At 50.7% G+C, this 18016-nt stretch overlaps 1 protein-coding gene across 6 annotated transcripts in view; it reads left to right on the plus strand.

Moving 5' to 3' along the window:
* Positions 1-15408, plus strand: part of FBLIM1 (filamin binding LIM protein 1) — a 32790-nt gene extending 17382 nt beyond the window's left edge. For all 6 annotated transcript variants that reach the window (XM_064363338.1, XM_021668408.2, XM_064363339.1 and 3 more), the window contains 5 exons: positions 265-373; positions 2079-2248; positions 6128-6306; positions 8555-8672; positions 13367-15408. In XM_064363338.1, the coding sequence (XP_064219408.1) occupies positions 265-373; positions 2079-2248; positions 6128-6306; positions 8555-8672; positions 13367-13480 (690 nt within the window). In that variant the 3' untranslated portion in view covers positions 13481-15408. The remainder of the gene's footprint in view (positions 1-264; positions 374-2078; positions 2249-6127; positions 6307-8554; positions 8673-13366) is intronic.
* Positions 15409-18016: the final 2608 nt, after the last annotated feature.

An 18016-nucleotide genomic window follows, 5' to 3' on the forward strand; every position in this document is an offset into this window, starting at 1 on the left:
AGACGTTTCCCTGAGTCGGACTTAGATCCCTTAGGCTGCATAGGGAACCTGTTTTTGTTTTTTTTGAGATGGAATCTCTCTTTGTCGCCCAGGCTGGAGTGCAATGACGTGATCTCGGCTCACGGAAAGCTCCACCTCCCTAGGCCTTAGTTTCCTTCTCGGTGCACTGGGGCTGATTGTACTTGTTGCCACCCAGATGAGGAACAGAGCTGGGGGCGCTGCATGGGGTCCTCACTGGGTGACTCCCCCTCTGCATCCACACAGGCCCTGGCAGAGGTACCTTCAGTCCAGCCTGGGCCCGGTCCCCTCAGGCCCGTGGAGGAAGAGCTGCCACCTCCTCCAGCAGAGCCTGTGGAGAGAGAGGCGTCCACAGGTAGGTGTACAGGGCTGGGAGGATTCCGGGGCGACCTCGTGGGGCCAGCATGGGCTTCCAGGTGAGGAGAGTGAGGGCCCTCTTTCCATCCCCGCCCCAGCTCGCATGACAATGATGGGCTTTGCAGTTGGGAATACATTTAATTTGTATCGCCTTAGCCTTTTCTCCTTTATACCTAAATTCCATTTAAAATGTTTATCTGCACAGTTTGCTATGACAGCAAAAATGCCTTGAAATTTTTCTCCACTATTTTATTTTTTTGAATCCCTAATGCCCTCACATAGTGCAAAATAGACAGCATGAGGGCGACACAGTGAGAAGCCTGTGACCTGCCCTGTCCCCGAGCCACCCGGTTTCCTTCCAGATGGGCGTCCTCTGTCATTCATTGAGCTCTTGTGTATCCTGCCAAAGACACTGTGCCCATACAAGCAAATACAAATATGTGTCCACCCACCCCCTCCCCCCATTTTTCCATAAGTAGCAAACCAGGCCCTTCTGCTATTCACTTTCTTTCCTTCCCACATCTCAGAGCTGGTCACACATCAGAATATAAAGTGGCTCCTGGCTGAGTGCAGTGGCTCACGCCTGTAATCCCAGCACTTTGAGAGGCCGAGGCAGGTGGATCACAAGGTCAGGAGTTCAATACCAGCCTGGTCAACATGGTGAAATGCTGTCTCTACTAAAAATACAAAAATTAGCTGGGTGTGGTGGTGTGCGCCTGTAATCCCAGCTACTCAGGAGCCCACACCCAGCTAATTTTTAAGTCTTCTCTAGAGATGGGGTCTTACTATATTGCCCAGGTTGGTCTCCAGTTCCTGGCCTCAAGCAGTCCTCCTCCCTCAGCCTCCCAAACATCTGGGATTACAGGTATGAGCCACTGTGCCCAGCCCTTGGGTTTTTGTCTGTGATACAAGTTGCAGATATTTTTCTCATTTTGTCATTTGCCCTTTGACTTATGGTGACTTTTGTTATTCATAAAAAATTTAATTTTTATGTAGTCAAATGTCTCAGCCCTTTACTGGCTTCTGGATTTTAGGTCATGATTAGAATGGCTCTTCTCCAGAGTTGTACAATAATTCTCTTCTTGTTTTTTCTAGTATTCTTATAGTTTTCTTTTTTTACGTTTAAATCTTTGATAAATTTGGGATTATCCAGGTGTAAGGTATTGCTATGGAGCCCCCTCTTTTATTTATTTATTTATTTTTTTGCAGCCAACAATCCCTTTGTCCTGAAGCTGCTGTCCAGAATTCCTTTTTTTTTTTTTTTTCTGAAACAGAGTCTCGCTCTGTCACCAGACTGGATGGAGTCCAGTGGCACAATCTCGGCTCACCGCAACCTCTGCCTTCTGTGTTTAAGTGATTCTCCTGCCTTAGCCCCCTGATTTTTGTATTTTTAGTAGAGATGCCCAGCTAATTTTTTTATTTGTAGTAGATACAGGGTTTCATCATGTTGGCCAGGCTGGTCTTGAACTCCTGACCTCGTGATCCTCCTGCTTCGGCCTCCCAAAGTGCTGGGATTACAGGCATGAGCCACCACGCCCAACCCCAGATTCCTTTTAAATGCTCCTCACAACCCTCTGTATTTGTCAGTTGAGGGATCTGCAGGGTTTGAGACAGAGCCTCAGATTCCCTAGACGTGTTCTGGGTGGTGCCTGGGTACAGTCCTCGCAGGCTGGGCTGGTGATGGCCTGTCTCCCCTACCCCAGACATCTGTGCCTTCTGCCACAAGACCGTGTCCCCCCGAGAGCTGGCTGTGGAGGCCATGAAGAAGCAGTACCACGCCCAGTGCTTCACGTGCCGCACCTGCCGCCGCCAGCTGGCTGGGCAGAGATTCTACCAGAAGGATGGGAGACCCCTCTGCGAACCCTGCTACCAGGTAACCCCTGCAGCAGATCTCTGGGTGCCAGGCACTGAGCTAGGTACTTAGGAGACGTTGCACTATTTCATTCCCCCGTGATCCTGGGAAGTAGGCACTATTGACCCCTTTCACAGATGAGAAAACTGAGGCTCAGAAAGAAGGAGCCCAGCGAAGGTGATTAGTTTCCTAGGGCTGCCTGTAAGAGATCACCACAACCTTGGTGGCTTCCAACAATATATGTTTATTCTGTCCCAGTTCTGGAGGTCAGAAGCCCACAGTCAGCTTCGCTGGGCCACAATCAAGGTGGTATGCTGCCTGGAGGCTTGAGGCGAGAATCCAAATCTCTCTGCCTTTTGCAGCGTCTTCTGTTTTGAGACAGAGGCTTGCTATGTCACCCAGGCTAGAGTGCGGTCATGCAATCTTGGCTCACTGCAACCTCTGCCTCCTGAGTTCAAGCGACTCTCATGTCTCAGCCTCCCAAGTAGCAGGCCACCACACCTGGCTAATTTTTGTGTTTTTAGTAGAGACAGGGTTTCACCATGTTGGCTAGGCTGGTCTCGAACTCCTGACCTCAAGGGATCCACCCCCTTGCCCTCCCAAAGTGCTGGGAGCGCTGCACCCAGCCCCTTTTGCAGTTTGCTTCTTTCTTTCTTTCTTCCTTTTTTCTTTTCTTTTCTTTCTTCTTTCTTCTTTTTTCTTTCTTTTCTTTCTTTCTTTCTTTTTTCTGAGACAGAGTTTCACTCTTGCTGTCCAGGCTGGAGTGCAATGGCATGATCTCGGCTCACCACAACCTCTGCCTCCCAAGTTCAAGTGATTCTCCTGCCTCAGCCTCCCAAGTAGCTGGGATTACAGGCATGCACCACCATGCCCGGCTAATCTTGTATTTTTAGTATAGATGGGGTTTCTCCATATTGGTTAGGCTGGTCTTGACCTCACGACCTCAGGTGATCCACACCTCGGCCTCCCAGCGTGCTGGGATTACAGGCGTGAGCCACTGCGCCTGCCCCTTTTACAGTTTCTGCAGCTACAGTCTCCTTGGCTCCTTCCTCCACCTTCAAAGCCAGCAGTGTAACATCCCACTTCGGCGGCTATATGGCCACTGCTGTGTCAAATTAGAGGGACACTATGATGGTATTTAGGACCCACCTGGATAATCAGGATAATCTCCCCATCTTAAGAGCCTAACTTATGGATCATCTGAAAGCCTCTTTTGCTGGGCAAGGTAACATTCACGGGGTCCAGAGGTGAGGACCTGGATATCTTTGGGGACATCTTTTAGCTACCACACGAGGTCACATGAAGCGGCCAAGGAGCTGGGATTTTGCTCCAGACATGTCTGGCTCTGGAGCCTGCCATCAGTCTTGTCACTGTCTCCCCTGGAGCCATAAGGTTCCAATGCTGATGTCACCGGAATCTGTGTTGTGTCTGGGTACCACTTGCAATCTGGGAGAGCTGGCTGGGATGCCAGCATATTGGAATTTCTAACTCTTGGATGGTTTGTGGTGGCATGTTGAGTGTGGTGACCACCCACAGCCGGGTCCTCTGGGTGTGCGTAGGCCACTCCTTGTTCTTAGGAATGAGGAACACCTGGAAATCTGCATTTTGAACAAATGTCTCAAGTGATTCTCATGCATATGGAAGTTTGAAAACACTGATTTGGCCAAATGCAGTGGCTCACGCCTGTAATCCTAGCACTTTGGGAAGCCAAGGTGGGCGGATCACAAGGTCAGGAGTTTGAGACCAGCCTGGCTAACATAGTGAAACCCCATCTCTACTTAAAAAAAAAAAAATTAGCTGGACATGGTGGCAGTCGCCTGTAATCCCAGCCACTCAGGAGGCTGAAACTGGAGAATTGCTTGAACCCAGGAAACAGAAGTTGCAGTGAGCTGAGATCACGCCACTGCACTCCAGCCCTGGCGACAGTGCCAGACTGCATCTCAAAAAAGAAAGGAAGGAAGGAAGGAGAACAGCTGATTTCAGGGTCTAGGGTATTTGGAGCTGAGACTCTCCAGAAGAATCCAAATAATCCGATCCCAGGCTCACCACAAGTGAGGCACTGTGGGAGGAAAGAGGAACCAGGCCCTCCTGCCCTGTCCCTGTGGCCCCATCAACATGACGGGGGAGTGTCGCTCAGGGGTGAGTCACTGGGGTAGGAGGGGTGAGGAGGGGTTTCCAGCTGGAAGCAGCCAGGAGGAAGACTTGAGCAGTGTGCTAGGAAGAGAAGGGTCATGCCCTGAGAGGGAGGGAGGGAGCAGGAACTGCTGCCCCCCATCTGTCCAGGTGGGGTCAAGTTAAAATGCTCAGGAGCACAGCCAGGAAGGAGAGACAGCGTGTCCAGGAGAGAAGGTGGAAAGGCTAGAGGGAGGCCCACTGCTCTGGCTCAGTAATCGCTCTGTCATTCCTCCTCATTCCAGAAGGAATTTGAGGCAGCTTCTAAGAGTGTATATATACCAGCCAGCGCAGTGGCTCACACCTGCAATCCCAGCACTTTGGGAGGCTGAGGTGGAAGGATTACTTGAGGCCAGGAGTTCGAGACCAGCCTGGACAACATGGCAAGATTCCATCTCTATTTTAAAATATTTATTTTTTATTAAAATATGTTTTTAAAAAGAATGCATATATACCTATAGACCACAATAATGTGGTGCACTAAAAAATTTGTTAAGGTGGATCTCGGCCAGGTGTGGTGGCTCATGCTTATAATCCCAGAACTTTGGGATGCCAAGGCAGGTGGATCACCTGAGGTTGGGAGTTTGAGACCAGTCTGACTAACATGGAAAAACCTCGTCTCTACTAAAAGTACAAAATTAGCCAGGCGTGGTGGTGCATGCCAGTAATCCCAGCTACTCAGGAGGCTGAGGCAGGAGAATCGCTTGAACCCGGGAGGCAGAGGCTGCAGTGAGTCAAGATCGTGCCACTGCACTCCAGCCTGGGTGACAGAGCAAGACTCCGTATCAAAAAAAAAAGTAGATGTCACGTTAAGTGTTCTTCCCCCAATAAAACAATTCTTTTAAAGACTGCAGTAATACTATGATATGTAAAATAAATAAAAACATCTAAACAGAATGAAAATTAAAATAGAAAGTGAGACGAGATCAGAGGGAATATTACTACCCAAATGTGTGAGGAGGCCAGATGCAGTGGCTCACGCCTGTAATCCCAGCATTTTGGGAGGCCAAGGCAGGTGGATCACTTGAGGTCAGGAGTTCGAAACCAGCCTGGCCAACATGGTGAAACACCATCTCTACAAAACATACAAAAAACTAGCTGGGCGTGGTGGCACACACCTGTAGTCCCAGCTACTCAGGAGGCTTGAGAATCACTTGAACCTCATATAGCTTGCAGTGAGCTGAGATTGGGCCACTGCACTTCAGTCTTGGTAACAGGGTGAGGCTCTGTCCCAGAATAAAACAAAACAAAAACCAAATAACAACAAAAAAGCCCTATAATGATTCTTATGGAATCATACAGACAATAAGCCTTGAAATTCTTTCCCTTTTCCATTTGGCCACTTGGAAGCTCAGAGCCATTTGGCTTATTGTCTGTATGATAAAAGGACACCAAGTCTCCTAAGAATTTTATTTCCTGACTCTGAGGTTTTTAAGAGAGGTTTCTCCTATGCTCTCTGTGGACTCTGGCCATAAACATATCCCAGTAACGAGAAAGGCAGTCATAGCATCAGAGCAGTATTCCTTGCTGTAAGCCAAGGATGCAAGACTAAGCTCAATTTGTTATAATCAAAGGTGGAGGTTTTGGGCAATAGTCACGGGCTGTCTGCAGGCCTCTCCTGTACTTCCTTGCTGCTGGGCCCCTGAGGGCAGCCTCCTAGAAGAAGGCAACCCTTGTGGCTTGGGGTGGGTGTGCTGTGGATGGCTCTGGCAGTAGCCTCTGTCCCAGGACACGCTGGAGAAGTGCGGCAAGTGTGACGAGGTGGTCCGGGAGCACATCATCAGGGCCCTGGGCCAGGCCTTCCACCCCTCCTGCTTCACGTGTGTGACCTGCTCCCGGTGCATCGGGGATGAGAGCTTTGCCCTGGGTGGCCAGAATGAGGTGTACTGCCTGGATGACTTCTACAGGTATGACAGGGGTCTGCACACTGGGTGGGGTGTGGGGACAGGGTGAGACCCAAGCAGGAAGAAGGAGCTGAGCTTTAGTCCTGGGGGCTGGGCCAGAGTTTCTGTCTATTGGTTTATTATAAAGAATATTATAGGGCTGGATGCGGTGACTCATGTCTGTAATCCCAGCACTTTGGGAGGCCAAGGTGGGCAGATCACCTGAGGTCAGGAGTTCGAGACCAGCCTGACCAACATGGAGAAACCCCATCTCTACTAAAAAAAAAATACAAAATTAGCTGGGTGTGGTGGCACATGCCTGTAATCCCAGCTACTCTGGAGGCTGAGGCAGGAGAATCGCTTGAACCCAGGAGGTGGAGCTTGCAGTAAGCCGAGATCGCGCCATTGCACTCCAGCCTGGGCAACAAGAGCGAAACTCCATCTCAAAAGAAAAAAAAAAGAAAAAAGAAATATAGGGCTGTGTGCAGTGGCTCACACCTGTAATCCAGCCTTTGGGAGGTCGAGGTGGGCAGATCACGAGGTCAGGAGATTGAGATCCTCCTGGCCAACGTGGTGAAACCCCGTCTCTACTAAAAATACAAAAATTAACTGGGCGTAGTGGCATGCCCCTGTAGTCCCAGCTATTCGGGAGGCTGAGGCAGAAGAATCACTTGAACCCGAGAGGTGGGATTGCTGTGAGCGGAGATCGTGCCACTGCACTCCAGCCTGGGCAACAGAGCGAGATTCCATCTTAAAAAAAAAACAAAAAACAGAATATTACATCCTGTAATTCCAGCACTTTGGGAGGCCAAGGTGGGTGGATCACCTGAGATCAGGAGCTCATGACCAGCCTGGGCAACATCGTGAAACCTCATCTCTACTGAAAATACAAAAATTAGCTGTCCGTGATGGCACATACCTATAATCCCAGCTACTCGGGAGGCTGATTCATGAGAATCGCTTGAACCTGGGAGGCAGAAGTTGCAGTGAGTGAGATCACACCATTGCACTTCAGCCTGGGCCACAGAGCAAAACTGTCTCAAAAAAAAAAATAGGTCAGGCACCATGGCTCATCCTGGTAATCCCAGCAGTTTGGGAGGCTGAGGCAGGAGGATTGCTTGAGGCCAGGTGTTTAAGATCAGCCTGGGCAAAATAATGAGACTTTGTTGCTACAAAAATTTCAAAAAAGTTAGCCAGGCATGGTGGCACGCACTTGTGGTCCCAGCTACTTGGGAGACTAAGGTAGAAGGATTGCTTAAACCCGGGTGGTAGAGGCTGCAGTAAGCCACAGTCATGGCACTGTACTCCAGCCTGTAGTGAGACCCTGTCTCAAAATGTACTAAAATATTAGCCGAGCACAGTGGCTCACACTTGTAATCCCAGCACTTTGGGAGGCCAAGGCAGGTGGATCATGAGGTCAGGAGTTCGAGACCAACCTGGCCAACACAGTGAAACCCCGTCTCTACTAAAAATACAAAAATTAGCTGGGCGTGGTGGCAGTTGCCTGTAATCCCAGCTACTCGGGAGGCTGAGGCAGGAGAATCTCTTGAACTTGGGAGGTGGAGGTTGCAGTGAGCCAAGATGGTGCCACTGCACTCCAGCCTGGGCGACAGAGCTAGACTCCATCTCAAAAAAATAATAAAATAAAAAATAAATATAATCTCACAGGCAGGTACTATTAAGGGTCCTAATTTACCATCCAAGTTACACAGCAGCTAAGTACCCAAAGTCTCCCCACAGGTAAGTACTGAAGCTCTTGGTAAGTATGCAAATTCCCAAGGACCTGACTTGGGGGCCCTGCTCTGAAACCCCAAACCTCGGGGCCTGCCCTTGGAGCTGCGTGAAGCAGTGTGGGCCCATGAATATCCGTTAGACTCAGTTCCTGCCCATGAGTTGCTCACCACTCAAGGGGAGAGACAGGTGTGCCTCTGAAAAAAGAAAGAAGTATTGGAAAAAAAAAAAAAAAAGATGAGATGGATCCCAGCCCAACTGAACCTCAATGAGACCTGGTTTCCCAGCCTCACTAGAGATTGTTCTCAATTCAGAAATCTCTAGTGATGCTGGGAAACCAGGTCTCATTCCACAGGTCTCCTGCACCTGCTCCTGCCAGGAAGAAATAGACATCTCTGCTTGTAGCTGCCGGTGCAGTCTCATAGCAACGGGTCTGAAATCGCATAGGAGGTGAACTCCACCCAGCCCGAGATCTGACAGCTAATTAATTTCTGTGGTTGCGGCATGAACACCTCCCAAGCATGGGTTCCTTTGCTTCTAGGAAATTTGCCCCCATCTGCAGCATCTGTGAGAATCCCATCATTCCTCGGGATGGGAAAGATGCCTTCAAAATTGAATGCATGGGAAGAAACTTCCATGAAAATTGCTACAGGTGTGAGGTGAGTGGAGCCCAGGTGGTTTAATAACATTCAATCGCTGCGTGCCAGGCCCTTGGCTGGGTTCTGAGACATGGGGACAGGTCAGGGCGGGGACTCTGTTCTCAAATTGCTCACTGTCCAGTAGCAGAAACAAAAGATAAAGGAAATACAACTATAGTCCATTAATCAGAACTCTGCATTAATGACAGAAACCAAACTCAAATTGCTTTCTGCAGAAAAAGCAATCTGTTGGCTCATGGTGGTAGGATCACTGATGGTGTTGTGTGATGGCATCAGGACTCTCTCCAGCTCTTTTTTTTTGAGATGAAGTCTCACTCTTGTTGCCCAGACTGGAGGGAAGTGGCACAATCTCAGCTCACTGCAACCTCTGCCTCCTGGGTTCAAGCAATTCTCTGCCTCAGCCTCCCAAGTACCTGGAATTACAGGCTCGTACCACCATGCCGGTCTAATTTTTGTATTTTTAGTAGAGACGGGGTTTCGCCATGTTGGCCAGACTGGTCTTGAATTCCTGATCTCAAGTGATCTGCCCACCTCAGTCTCCCAAAGTGCTGGGATTATAGACATGAGCCACCACACCCAACCAAAATTCTTAATTTCTGAACAAAGGGCCCCACATTTTCATTTTGTCCTGGATCCTACAAATGATGTAATTAGTGCTGCTGAGGAGCCTCCAGAAATCCTGTCCCACCCCTTCTGCTGCCAGCTCCTTATCACTGAAGCTTCTGTCTTCTCTGGTGATGGTGACAAGGTGGCCACTTTTATGGGAGGACCCAAGTGGAGAGCCCCAGAGCAAATATCTTACTTTTCAGCCGATGAGTAATCCTGAACACTTGTTCACTCCCATTTATTTAAACAGATACTGGAACCCAGAGGCTATTTTCACTGAGGTTGTCCAGGGAGCTGGGTGAGAAGTTGATAAATTGCTGCGTCATTACATTGTCTGTTGGTTGTAGTTCAAAGTCCTGCTGATAATGCACTTTGAAAGCCCAATGAGGAAGTTCAAGTGCTGTTATCCCCACCATCGTCCTAATGAGTTCCAGCAGTGACTGGCACTTTCCTGAGCCTGGCCAGGAAGCACATAAACCCTCCGGTGAGTTGACCAAGGCTCCTGTAGTTAAGTCAGGATTTGGACTCCAGCAGTTATGTGTCAGAAGATGAGGCTCTTGGCCAGGTACGGTGGCCCATGCTTGTAATCCCAGCACTTTGGGAGGCCCAGGCAGATGGATCACTTGCAGTCAGGAGTTCAAGACTAGCCTGGACAACATGGCAAAACCTGGTTTCTACTAAAAATACAAAAATTAGGCTGGGCGCGGTGGCTTATACCTGTAATCCCAGAGCTTTAGGAGGCCAAGTCGGGTGGATTATGAGGTCAAGAGATTGAGACCATCCTGGCCAAAATGGTGAAACCCTGTCTCTACTAAAAATATAAAAATTAGCTGGGCGTGGTGGCGTGCACCTGTAGTCCCAGCTACTTGGGAGCCTGAGACAGGAGAATCACTTGAACCTGGGAGGCGAAGGTTGCAGTGAGCTGAGATCATGCCACTGCACTCCAGCCTGGGTGACAGAGCGAGACACTGTCTCAAAAAAGAAAAAGAATTAGGCATGGTGGCGCATGTCTGTAGTCCCAGCTACTCGAGAGGCTGAGGCAGGAGAATTGTTTGAACCCAGGAGGCAAGAGGTTGCAGTGAGCCAAGATTGTGCCACTGCACTCCGCCTGGGCAACAGAGCAAGACTCCATTTCAAAAAAATAATTATAATAAATTAAAAAAATAGAGGCTCCTGAGCCACAGCAGCCTGGAAGGAGTTGAGTTTTCCTAAGAAGGAAAATGGGTTTCCGTGCACTGCCCACAGCTGCATCTCACCATTTCTACTTGCTTTGGGGTCCACATTATTTATGACTATTGTTGGAAGTGTAACGATACTTTTATACATAGGTAGTGTTTTAAAATGTATAAAATGCTTTTATTAACATCACCTTGTTTAATCCTAGTGATAGCCTTGTGAGATGGGATTTATTGTCCCCAGGTAAGATGAGGAAACTGATGGGGTGCGGTGGCTCACACCTGTGATCCCAGCACTTTGGGAGGCTGAGACAGGAGGATCCCTTGAGCCCAGGAGTTTGAAGCCAGTCTGGGCAGTGAGACCTCATCTTTACAAAAAATTTTTTTGTATTTGCCAGGCATGGTGGTACCCGTCTGTAGTTCCAGCTACTCTGGAGGCTGAGGCAGGAGAATTGCTTGGACCTGACACAGGTGGAGGCTGCAGTGAGCCATGATCATGCCACTGCACTCCAGCCTAGGTGACAGAGCGAGGCCCTGTCAAAAAAAGAGAAGGGAAAACAGGCAATAGTCTCAGAAAAGTGGTTCCAGCCACGCTTGCATGGGCTGGGTTCCGCGAGCTTTCAGCCGCCACACAGCTGCCTTGCAGATGGTGTGAGACTTGGCAGTAGATGAGGTGTTTCCTCCAATTGGTTCTCATTTAGGAGGGGTCACAGGTGGCACAGGTGCTGCAACTGTGTAGCCCGGAGTCCACTTAAGAGACTCAAGTGGTGGCCGGGTGCAGTGGTTCACGCCTGTAATCCTAGCACTTTGGGAGGCCAAGGTGGGTGGATCACCTGAGGTCAGGAGTTCCAAGACCAGCCTGGCCATCATGGTGAAACCCCATCTTAAAAAAAAAAAAGAGCTGGGCATGGCGGCTCACGCCTGTAATCCAAGCACTTTGGAGGCCAAGGTGGGCAGATCACCTGAGGTCGGGAGTTCAAGACCAGACTGACCAACATGGTGAAACCCCGTCTTAAAAAAAAAAAAAAAAAAAGAGCCAGACGCGGTGGCTCAAGCCTGTAATCCCAGCACTTTGGGAGGCTGAGGTGGGTGGATCACAAGGTCAAGAGATCGAGACCATCCTGGTCAACATGGTGAAACCCCGTCTCTACTAAAAATACAAAAAAATTAGCTGGGCATGGTGGCACGTGCCTGTAATCCCAGCTACTCAGGAGGCTGAGGCAGGAGAATTGCCTGAACCCAGGAGGCGGAGGTTGCAGTGAGCCGAGATCGCGCCATTGCACTCCAGCCTGGGTAACAGGAGCGAAACTCCGTCTCAGGAAAAAAAAAAAAAAAAGAGACTCAAGTGGCCTTGCAGGGAAGAGACACTCAAGGATGCCTCACCCAGCTGGCCATGGAGGAAGGCAGATTCCAGACCCTGGTCCCTACTGGGTCAGGAGGGCCACCTGTGACCCCAAAGTTGTCCCTATAGGGACTCTTTTGTGGGATCAATGCAGCTTCCAAAGGGTGCCCAGAACCAAGGCTTTGCACACAAATTTTCCCTTCTGTCATTCTCCAGAATGTGCCCAGGGGAGGTTTCTGGGGCAGAACAGTGATGTTGGCAGTTTGGGCCCCAAATCCCTGTGTTCCTCGTTCTGAAATCCTTGGTGATTTGAAAAATTGAAAATACTAACATTTGTGCCAGTTTTGAAGCTGTGTGGTCCATGGAGCCACAAAAAGTCCCCTGGATCCAGAGCCTGGAAACCCCATCTGGTCCTGGCTCCAGAACCAGCTGTGTGACCTGGCGCAGAGCCCACCCCTCCCTGGACCTCGGTATCCCAGCTGTGAAACAAAGAGACTGGACTAGATTCAGGCAGTCATCAGCAGATGCCTGTGGCTGGCTGCGCTGGGCTGGGCTGCGCTGGAGACTTGGCCATAAACAGGGTTCCTGTCTCACAGAATTTATGTTCTAAAGGGGCTGTTAGGCTGGGCACAGCGGCTCGTACCTGCAATCCCAGCATGGCAGGCGGAGGCGGGCAGATCAGCTGAGGTCAGGAGTTGGAGACCAGCCTGGCTAACATGGCAAAACCCTGTCTCTACTAAAAATACAAAAATTAGCCAGGCATGGTGGTGCACACCTATAATCCCGGCTACTTTGGGAGGCTGAGGCAGGAGAATTGCTTGAACTTGGGAGGTGGAAGTTGCAGTGAGCTGAGATCGTGCCACTGCACTCCAGCCTGGGTCACAGAGAAAGACTGTCTCAAAATAAATGAATAATAAAAACAAATTTTAAAAAATAATATTTATTTTTGAGAAGGAGTTTCGCTTTTGTTGCCTAGGCTGGAGTGCAGTGGCACGATCTCAGCTCACCGCAAACTCCACCTCCCAGATTCAAGCGATTCTCCCGCCTCAGCCTCCCGACTGGTGGGGATTACAGGCTTGCTCCACCACACCTGGCTAATTTTGTATTTTTAGTAGAGACGAGGTTTCTCTATGTTGGTCAGGTTGGTCTCGAACTCCCAAACTCAGGTGATGCGCCTGCCTCAGCCTCCCAAAGTGCTGGGATTACAGGCGTGAGCTACCACTCCCAGCCTTAAAAAAATGATAAAGGGACTATTAAGGCCCTTCTAGCCCCAGCCTTCCCTGAACCCTCAGGGGACTCCCCCAGGTGTCCTCAGTCTTCCTGACAGTGAACGTCTGTCCTCACCCACGCCTCCACGTGGATTAAAGCCCCTGTGTGTGTCTGTGTCTCATATTCCCTTACGGAGAGCGGCCCAGGTGTTGGGAGGACAGCCACAAGCAGCCTCCTTCCTCCCGCTCAAGGAGCACTTCCACTCATGCAATTGGTTTATGTGGCAGATGCCAAGTGAGTTCCTCCGCTGTGCAGGCAGCGCCCAGGCCTGGGTGGGTCTGCAGGTGTCCTTGTCTCCCCAGGACTGCAGGATCCTCCTGTCTGTGGAGCCCACGGACCAAGGCTGCTACCCCCTGAACAACCGTCTCTTCTGCAAGCCATGCCACGTGAAGCGGAGTGCTGCGGGGTGCTGCTGAGAGCACCCTCCGGGCGTCGGGCAGTGAATGGACCACTAGCCCCGGCTGGGGCCCTTCCCTGACTTGGTTTCCCTTCCTGACCTGCTCTTGCACACCTTCTTTCTGAGCCTCCATAGGGACCAGCCTGCAAGTCGTCTCAGCCTGTCCAGGACACAGCGGGCTGAGTGCCCCCCGACCTTCCACTCCTCTACCCTCTGGGCACCAGAAGACTCCTGGACCATGAGCGTCACCCCCAGAATTCCCTGCTGGGCCCGCCTCACTTCCAGGGGAAAGCTGGGGGAAGTCTGCCGGGGCAATGGACCCCTATCACTGACTGTAGCTGTCTGGTAGGGGTGCTGGGACCAGCCTGGCCTGTTGTAGGGTTGAGCTGTTTGAGGAAAAACTCCAAGATCCCTTAAAAAGTGCTTTTTAGGCCAGGCATGGTGGCTCATGCCTGTAATCTCAGCAGTTTGCGAGGCCAAGGTGAGTGGATCACTGAGGTCAGGAGTTTGAGACCAGCCTGGCCAACATGGCGAAACCCCATTTCTACTAAAAATACAAAAATTAGCTGGGTGTGGTGGTGCATGCCTATAGTCCCAGCTACATGGGAGGCTGAGACAGGAGAATCACTTGAACCTGGGAGGCAGAGGTTGCAGTGAGCTGAGATTGCGCCACTGCACTCCAGCCTGGAAGACAGAGAGAGACTCTGTCTCAAAAAAAAAAAAAAGAAAAACGCTTTTTGAAAATGTTGAAGATGAAATGACGGGAACCAGCATTCTAGTAGCAAACACCTCCCCTTGGTTCACACGTACGAGAATGGGACCCAGCAGGGGCACAGCCCTGGACTTCCCCACCCTGGCATAGGTTATGCTAAACTGGGACTGGGGCCCAGGCCCAGGAGGAGAGGGTGGTTCACAGACTCCCTGGGACGTCAGCGGCCCCCACCTGCCTTCTAGCACCTCCTCCCAGTGCTGCAGTGAGCCAGCAGGCATGCAGTGAGAGCCTGTTGCATGCTGGGAACAGGGTGCAGGGGCCGAGTGTGCCTCCTGGACCCATGACAGGAGCCATGCGCCCCCCTCCCGTCCAAAGCACACAAGCACTTCTCCAAAATGGTGCTGGGACAGGTGTCCCTTTGTCCCCCTGGTTATGACCTCAAGTCCCCCTTGGGCCCTGCAGCCCAGCCTGTCTTGTAACCACTGCCTCCTCAAGGCCACACCTGAAGATTCCTTTTGAATGAGAATTAATATTGTTGCTTCATCATTTCTAAGACATTTTGCAGGGCATGGACAAGTGAAAGAATGTGCTTTCCAGGCTGGGCATGGTGGCTCACACCTGTGATCCCAGCACTTCGGGAGGCTGAGGTGGGCGAATCACGAGGTCAGGAGATCGAGACCAGCCTGGCAGACATGGTGAAACCCCGTCTCTACTAAAGTACAAAAAAAAAAAAAATAGCTGGGCATGGTGGTGCATGCCTGTAGTCCCAGCTACTCAGGAGGCTGAGATGAACCCGGGTGGCGGAGGTTGCAGTGAGCTGGGATTTTGCTGCTGCACTCCAGCTGGGCGACAGAGCAAGACTGCGTCTCAAAAAAAAAGAATGTGCTTTCCTTTTCCTCCTTGGGGTCTCACTGTCCCACAGGCTCCCGGGAGGCTCCCACAGGTGCCGTGCACTGGGCAAGCTTCTGTAGAGCCCAAGGGGCTTCAGTCCAGAGCGCAGCATCTCGCCCTGAGCCTAAAGCCGGGCATCCATAACTTCTGCATTCACAGACCACCTCCACGATTGTTATCATAACCAAAGGCCTCCTGTTACTTCATTTAACTCAACATGCTATTTTGTTCTCACTCACTTCTGACTTTAGCCTTGCGCTGAGCCGTGTATCCATGCAGTCATGCTCACGTGCTAGTTAATGTTTTTCTTCTTACACATGAAAATAAATGCATAATTGTTAGAAGCTCTTCCGTGTTGCATATAAGCCCTCACACAGGTAAATGATGGCCTTGGTAGTAGCCCTGGAAAAATGTTTGCTGGGCATCTGCTCGCCATGGCAGGAGTGTCTGGAAAGTGCTGGGCTCAGCTCAGAAGATGGAGGGGCTTGTTTCCTGCCTCATGCCCAGCACCAGAGGCTGGTGCCAGCCAGCTCACAGGTGTGCTTCACCTGGACGTAGGCCACCACTGATGGGGTTGGCTGCAGGGGCCTCACTAAGGCCACCAAATGCTTTAAGAATGAATACTCGGCTGGGCGCGGTGGCTCGTGCCTATAATCCCAGCACTCTGGGAGGCCGAGGAGGGTTGATCATGAGGTCAAGAGATCGAGACCATCCTGGTCAACACGGTGAAACCCCATCTCTACTAAAAATACAAAAATTAGCCGGGCATGATAGCACGTGCCTGTAGTCCCAGCTACTTAGGAGGCTGAGGCAGGAGAATTGCTTGAACCCAGGAGGTGGAGGTTGTGGTGAGCCGAGATCTCGCCATTGCACTCCAGCCTGGGTAACGAGCAAAACTCCATCTCAAAAAAAAAAAAAAAAAATGAACACTCAGGCTGGGCATGATAGCCAATGCCTGTAATTCCAGCACTTTCAGAAGCTGAGCTGGGTGGATCACTTGAGGCCAGGAGTTCCAGACCAGCCTGGCCAACATGGCGAAACCCTGCCTCTTCTAATAATACAAAAATTAGCTGAGCATGGTGGTGCATGCCTCTAGTCCCAGCTACTCGGAAGGCTGAGGCAAGAGAATCCCTTGAACCTGGGAGGAGGAGGTTGCAGTGAGCTGAGATCACATCACTGCACTCCATCCTGGGTGATAGAGTAAGACTGTCTCAAAAAAAACAAGAAGTCAGGCTGGATGCAGTGCCAGCACTTTGGGAGGCTGAGGTGGGTGGATGGGTTGAGCCTAGGAGTTTTTGAGATCAGCCTGGGCAACATGGTGAAACTCCATCTCTACAAAAAAGCCAGGCATGCACCTGTAGTCCCAGCTACCTGGGAAGCTGAGGTAGGAGGATCACCTAAACCTGATGCTGAGGTAGGAGGTCGAGGATGCAGTGAGCCGTCATTGTGCCACTGTGCTCCAACCTGGGTGACAGAGTGACACCCTGTCTCAAAAAAAGTCCCAAAAGGCCACTCACCCCCAGGGCCTACTCCCTGCACATAACCAGGCTGCTCTCCCTCTGCAAGCTTGCACACTGGTGCCTGGGCTCACTTGGTGAGCACAGGCCCAGAGGCAGCTGGTGGTCTAAAAGAGTGCTGGCTTGGGGACAGGCCACCGAGAGCTCAGACCTCTCTCTCTACTCAATACCCTCAGCCTTGATGTTCCCATCTGGAGCAATTAAAAATTTTTTTATATAAAAATAGAGGGCTGGGCGCAGTGGCTCATGCCTGTAATTCCAGCACTTTGGGAGGCTGAGGCAGATGGATCACGAGGTCAGGAGATCGAGACAATCCTGGCTAACATGGTGAAACCCCATCTCTACTAAAAACAAAACAAAACAAAAAAAAAATTAGCCGGGTGTTGTGGCAGGCACCTGTAGTCCCAGCTACTCTGGAGGCTGAGGCAGGAGAATTGCTTGAACCTGGGAGACAGAGGTTGCAGTGAGCCAAGATTGTGCCACTGCACTCCAGCCTGGGCAACAGAGCAAGACTCCATCTCAAAAAAAAATAGAGGCCGGGCATGGTGGCACACCAGCACTTTGGGAGGCCGAGGTGGGTGGATCAACTGAGGTCAGGAGTTCACAGCCAGCCTGACTAACATGGTATAACCCTGTCTCTACTAAATACAAAAAAATTAGCTGCGCATGGTGGCACATGCCTGTAATCTCAGCTACTTGGGGGACTGAGACCGGAGAATTGCTTCTGCCTGAAAGGTGGAGGTTGCAGTGAGCCGAGATTGTACCATTGCACTCCAGCCTGTGCAACAAGAGCAAAACTCCGTCTTGAAAAAAAAAACAGAAATGGAGTCCCACTATGTTGCCCAGGCTGATCTCAAACTCCTGGGCTCAAGGGATCCTCCCACCTTGGCCTCCCAAATAGCTGGGATTACAGATGTGAACCACCACGCCCAGCCAACTGGAAACAATTCTAATCTATCGTGGCGGGTTGCTGAGATAAAAGAGAAGTATCAGGCTGGGGTGATTTCAGCTCAACTCATGAGTCACTGGCTCCATCTCGTGAACCTGAAATCCTCTAGCCACGTCCTCCATGGTCACGCTGATGCCTGTCAGACCACCAGGAACATGCCTGAAGTCAACAAAGTTGGGTTTATTACGCTTGCTGCGGCAAGGGAGGCCGCAGAGCACAGGGAAGGCTGGGTGTCTCCAAAGGCGGTGTTAGTACTGGTATTGGAGTTGGAAGATTTAAGGAAGTGCGGATTTGCTCTGGATGTGTGCTGTCAGAAAGCAGGGGTGGTCGTATAGTTGAGTGGCTCGATCCCTTTATATCTCCAGCTGTGATTGCTCAGGTTAGGGGACATTGGTCATTTGTGTGGGTGGCCCTGAGATGCGTGTTCAGAACAGCTGCTGAGTGGTGTTACTTTTGACTTTGACTCACTTCCTCATGATCACAGAG

Source organism: Aotus nancymaae, unplaced genomic scaffold (genome assembly GCF_030222135.1).
Source record: "Aotus nancymaae isolate 86718 unplaced genomic scaffold, 86718_ANA_hifiasm-v0.15.2.pri h1tg000053l, whole genome shotgun sequence".
Classification (NCBI taxonomy): domain Eukaryota; kingdom Metazoa; phylum Chordata; class Mammalia; order Primates; family Aotidae; genus Aotus; species Aotus nancymaae.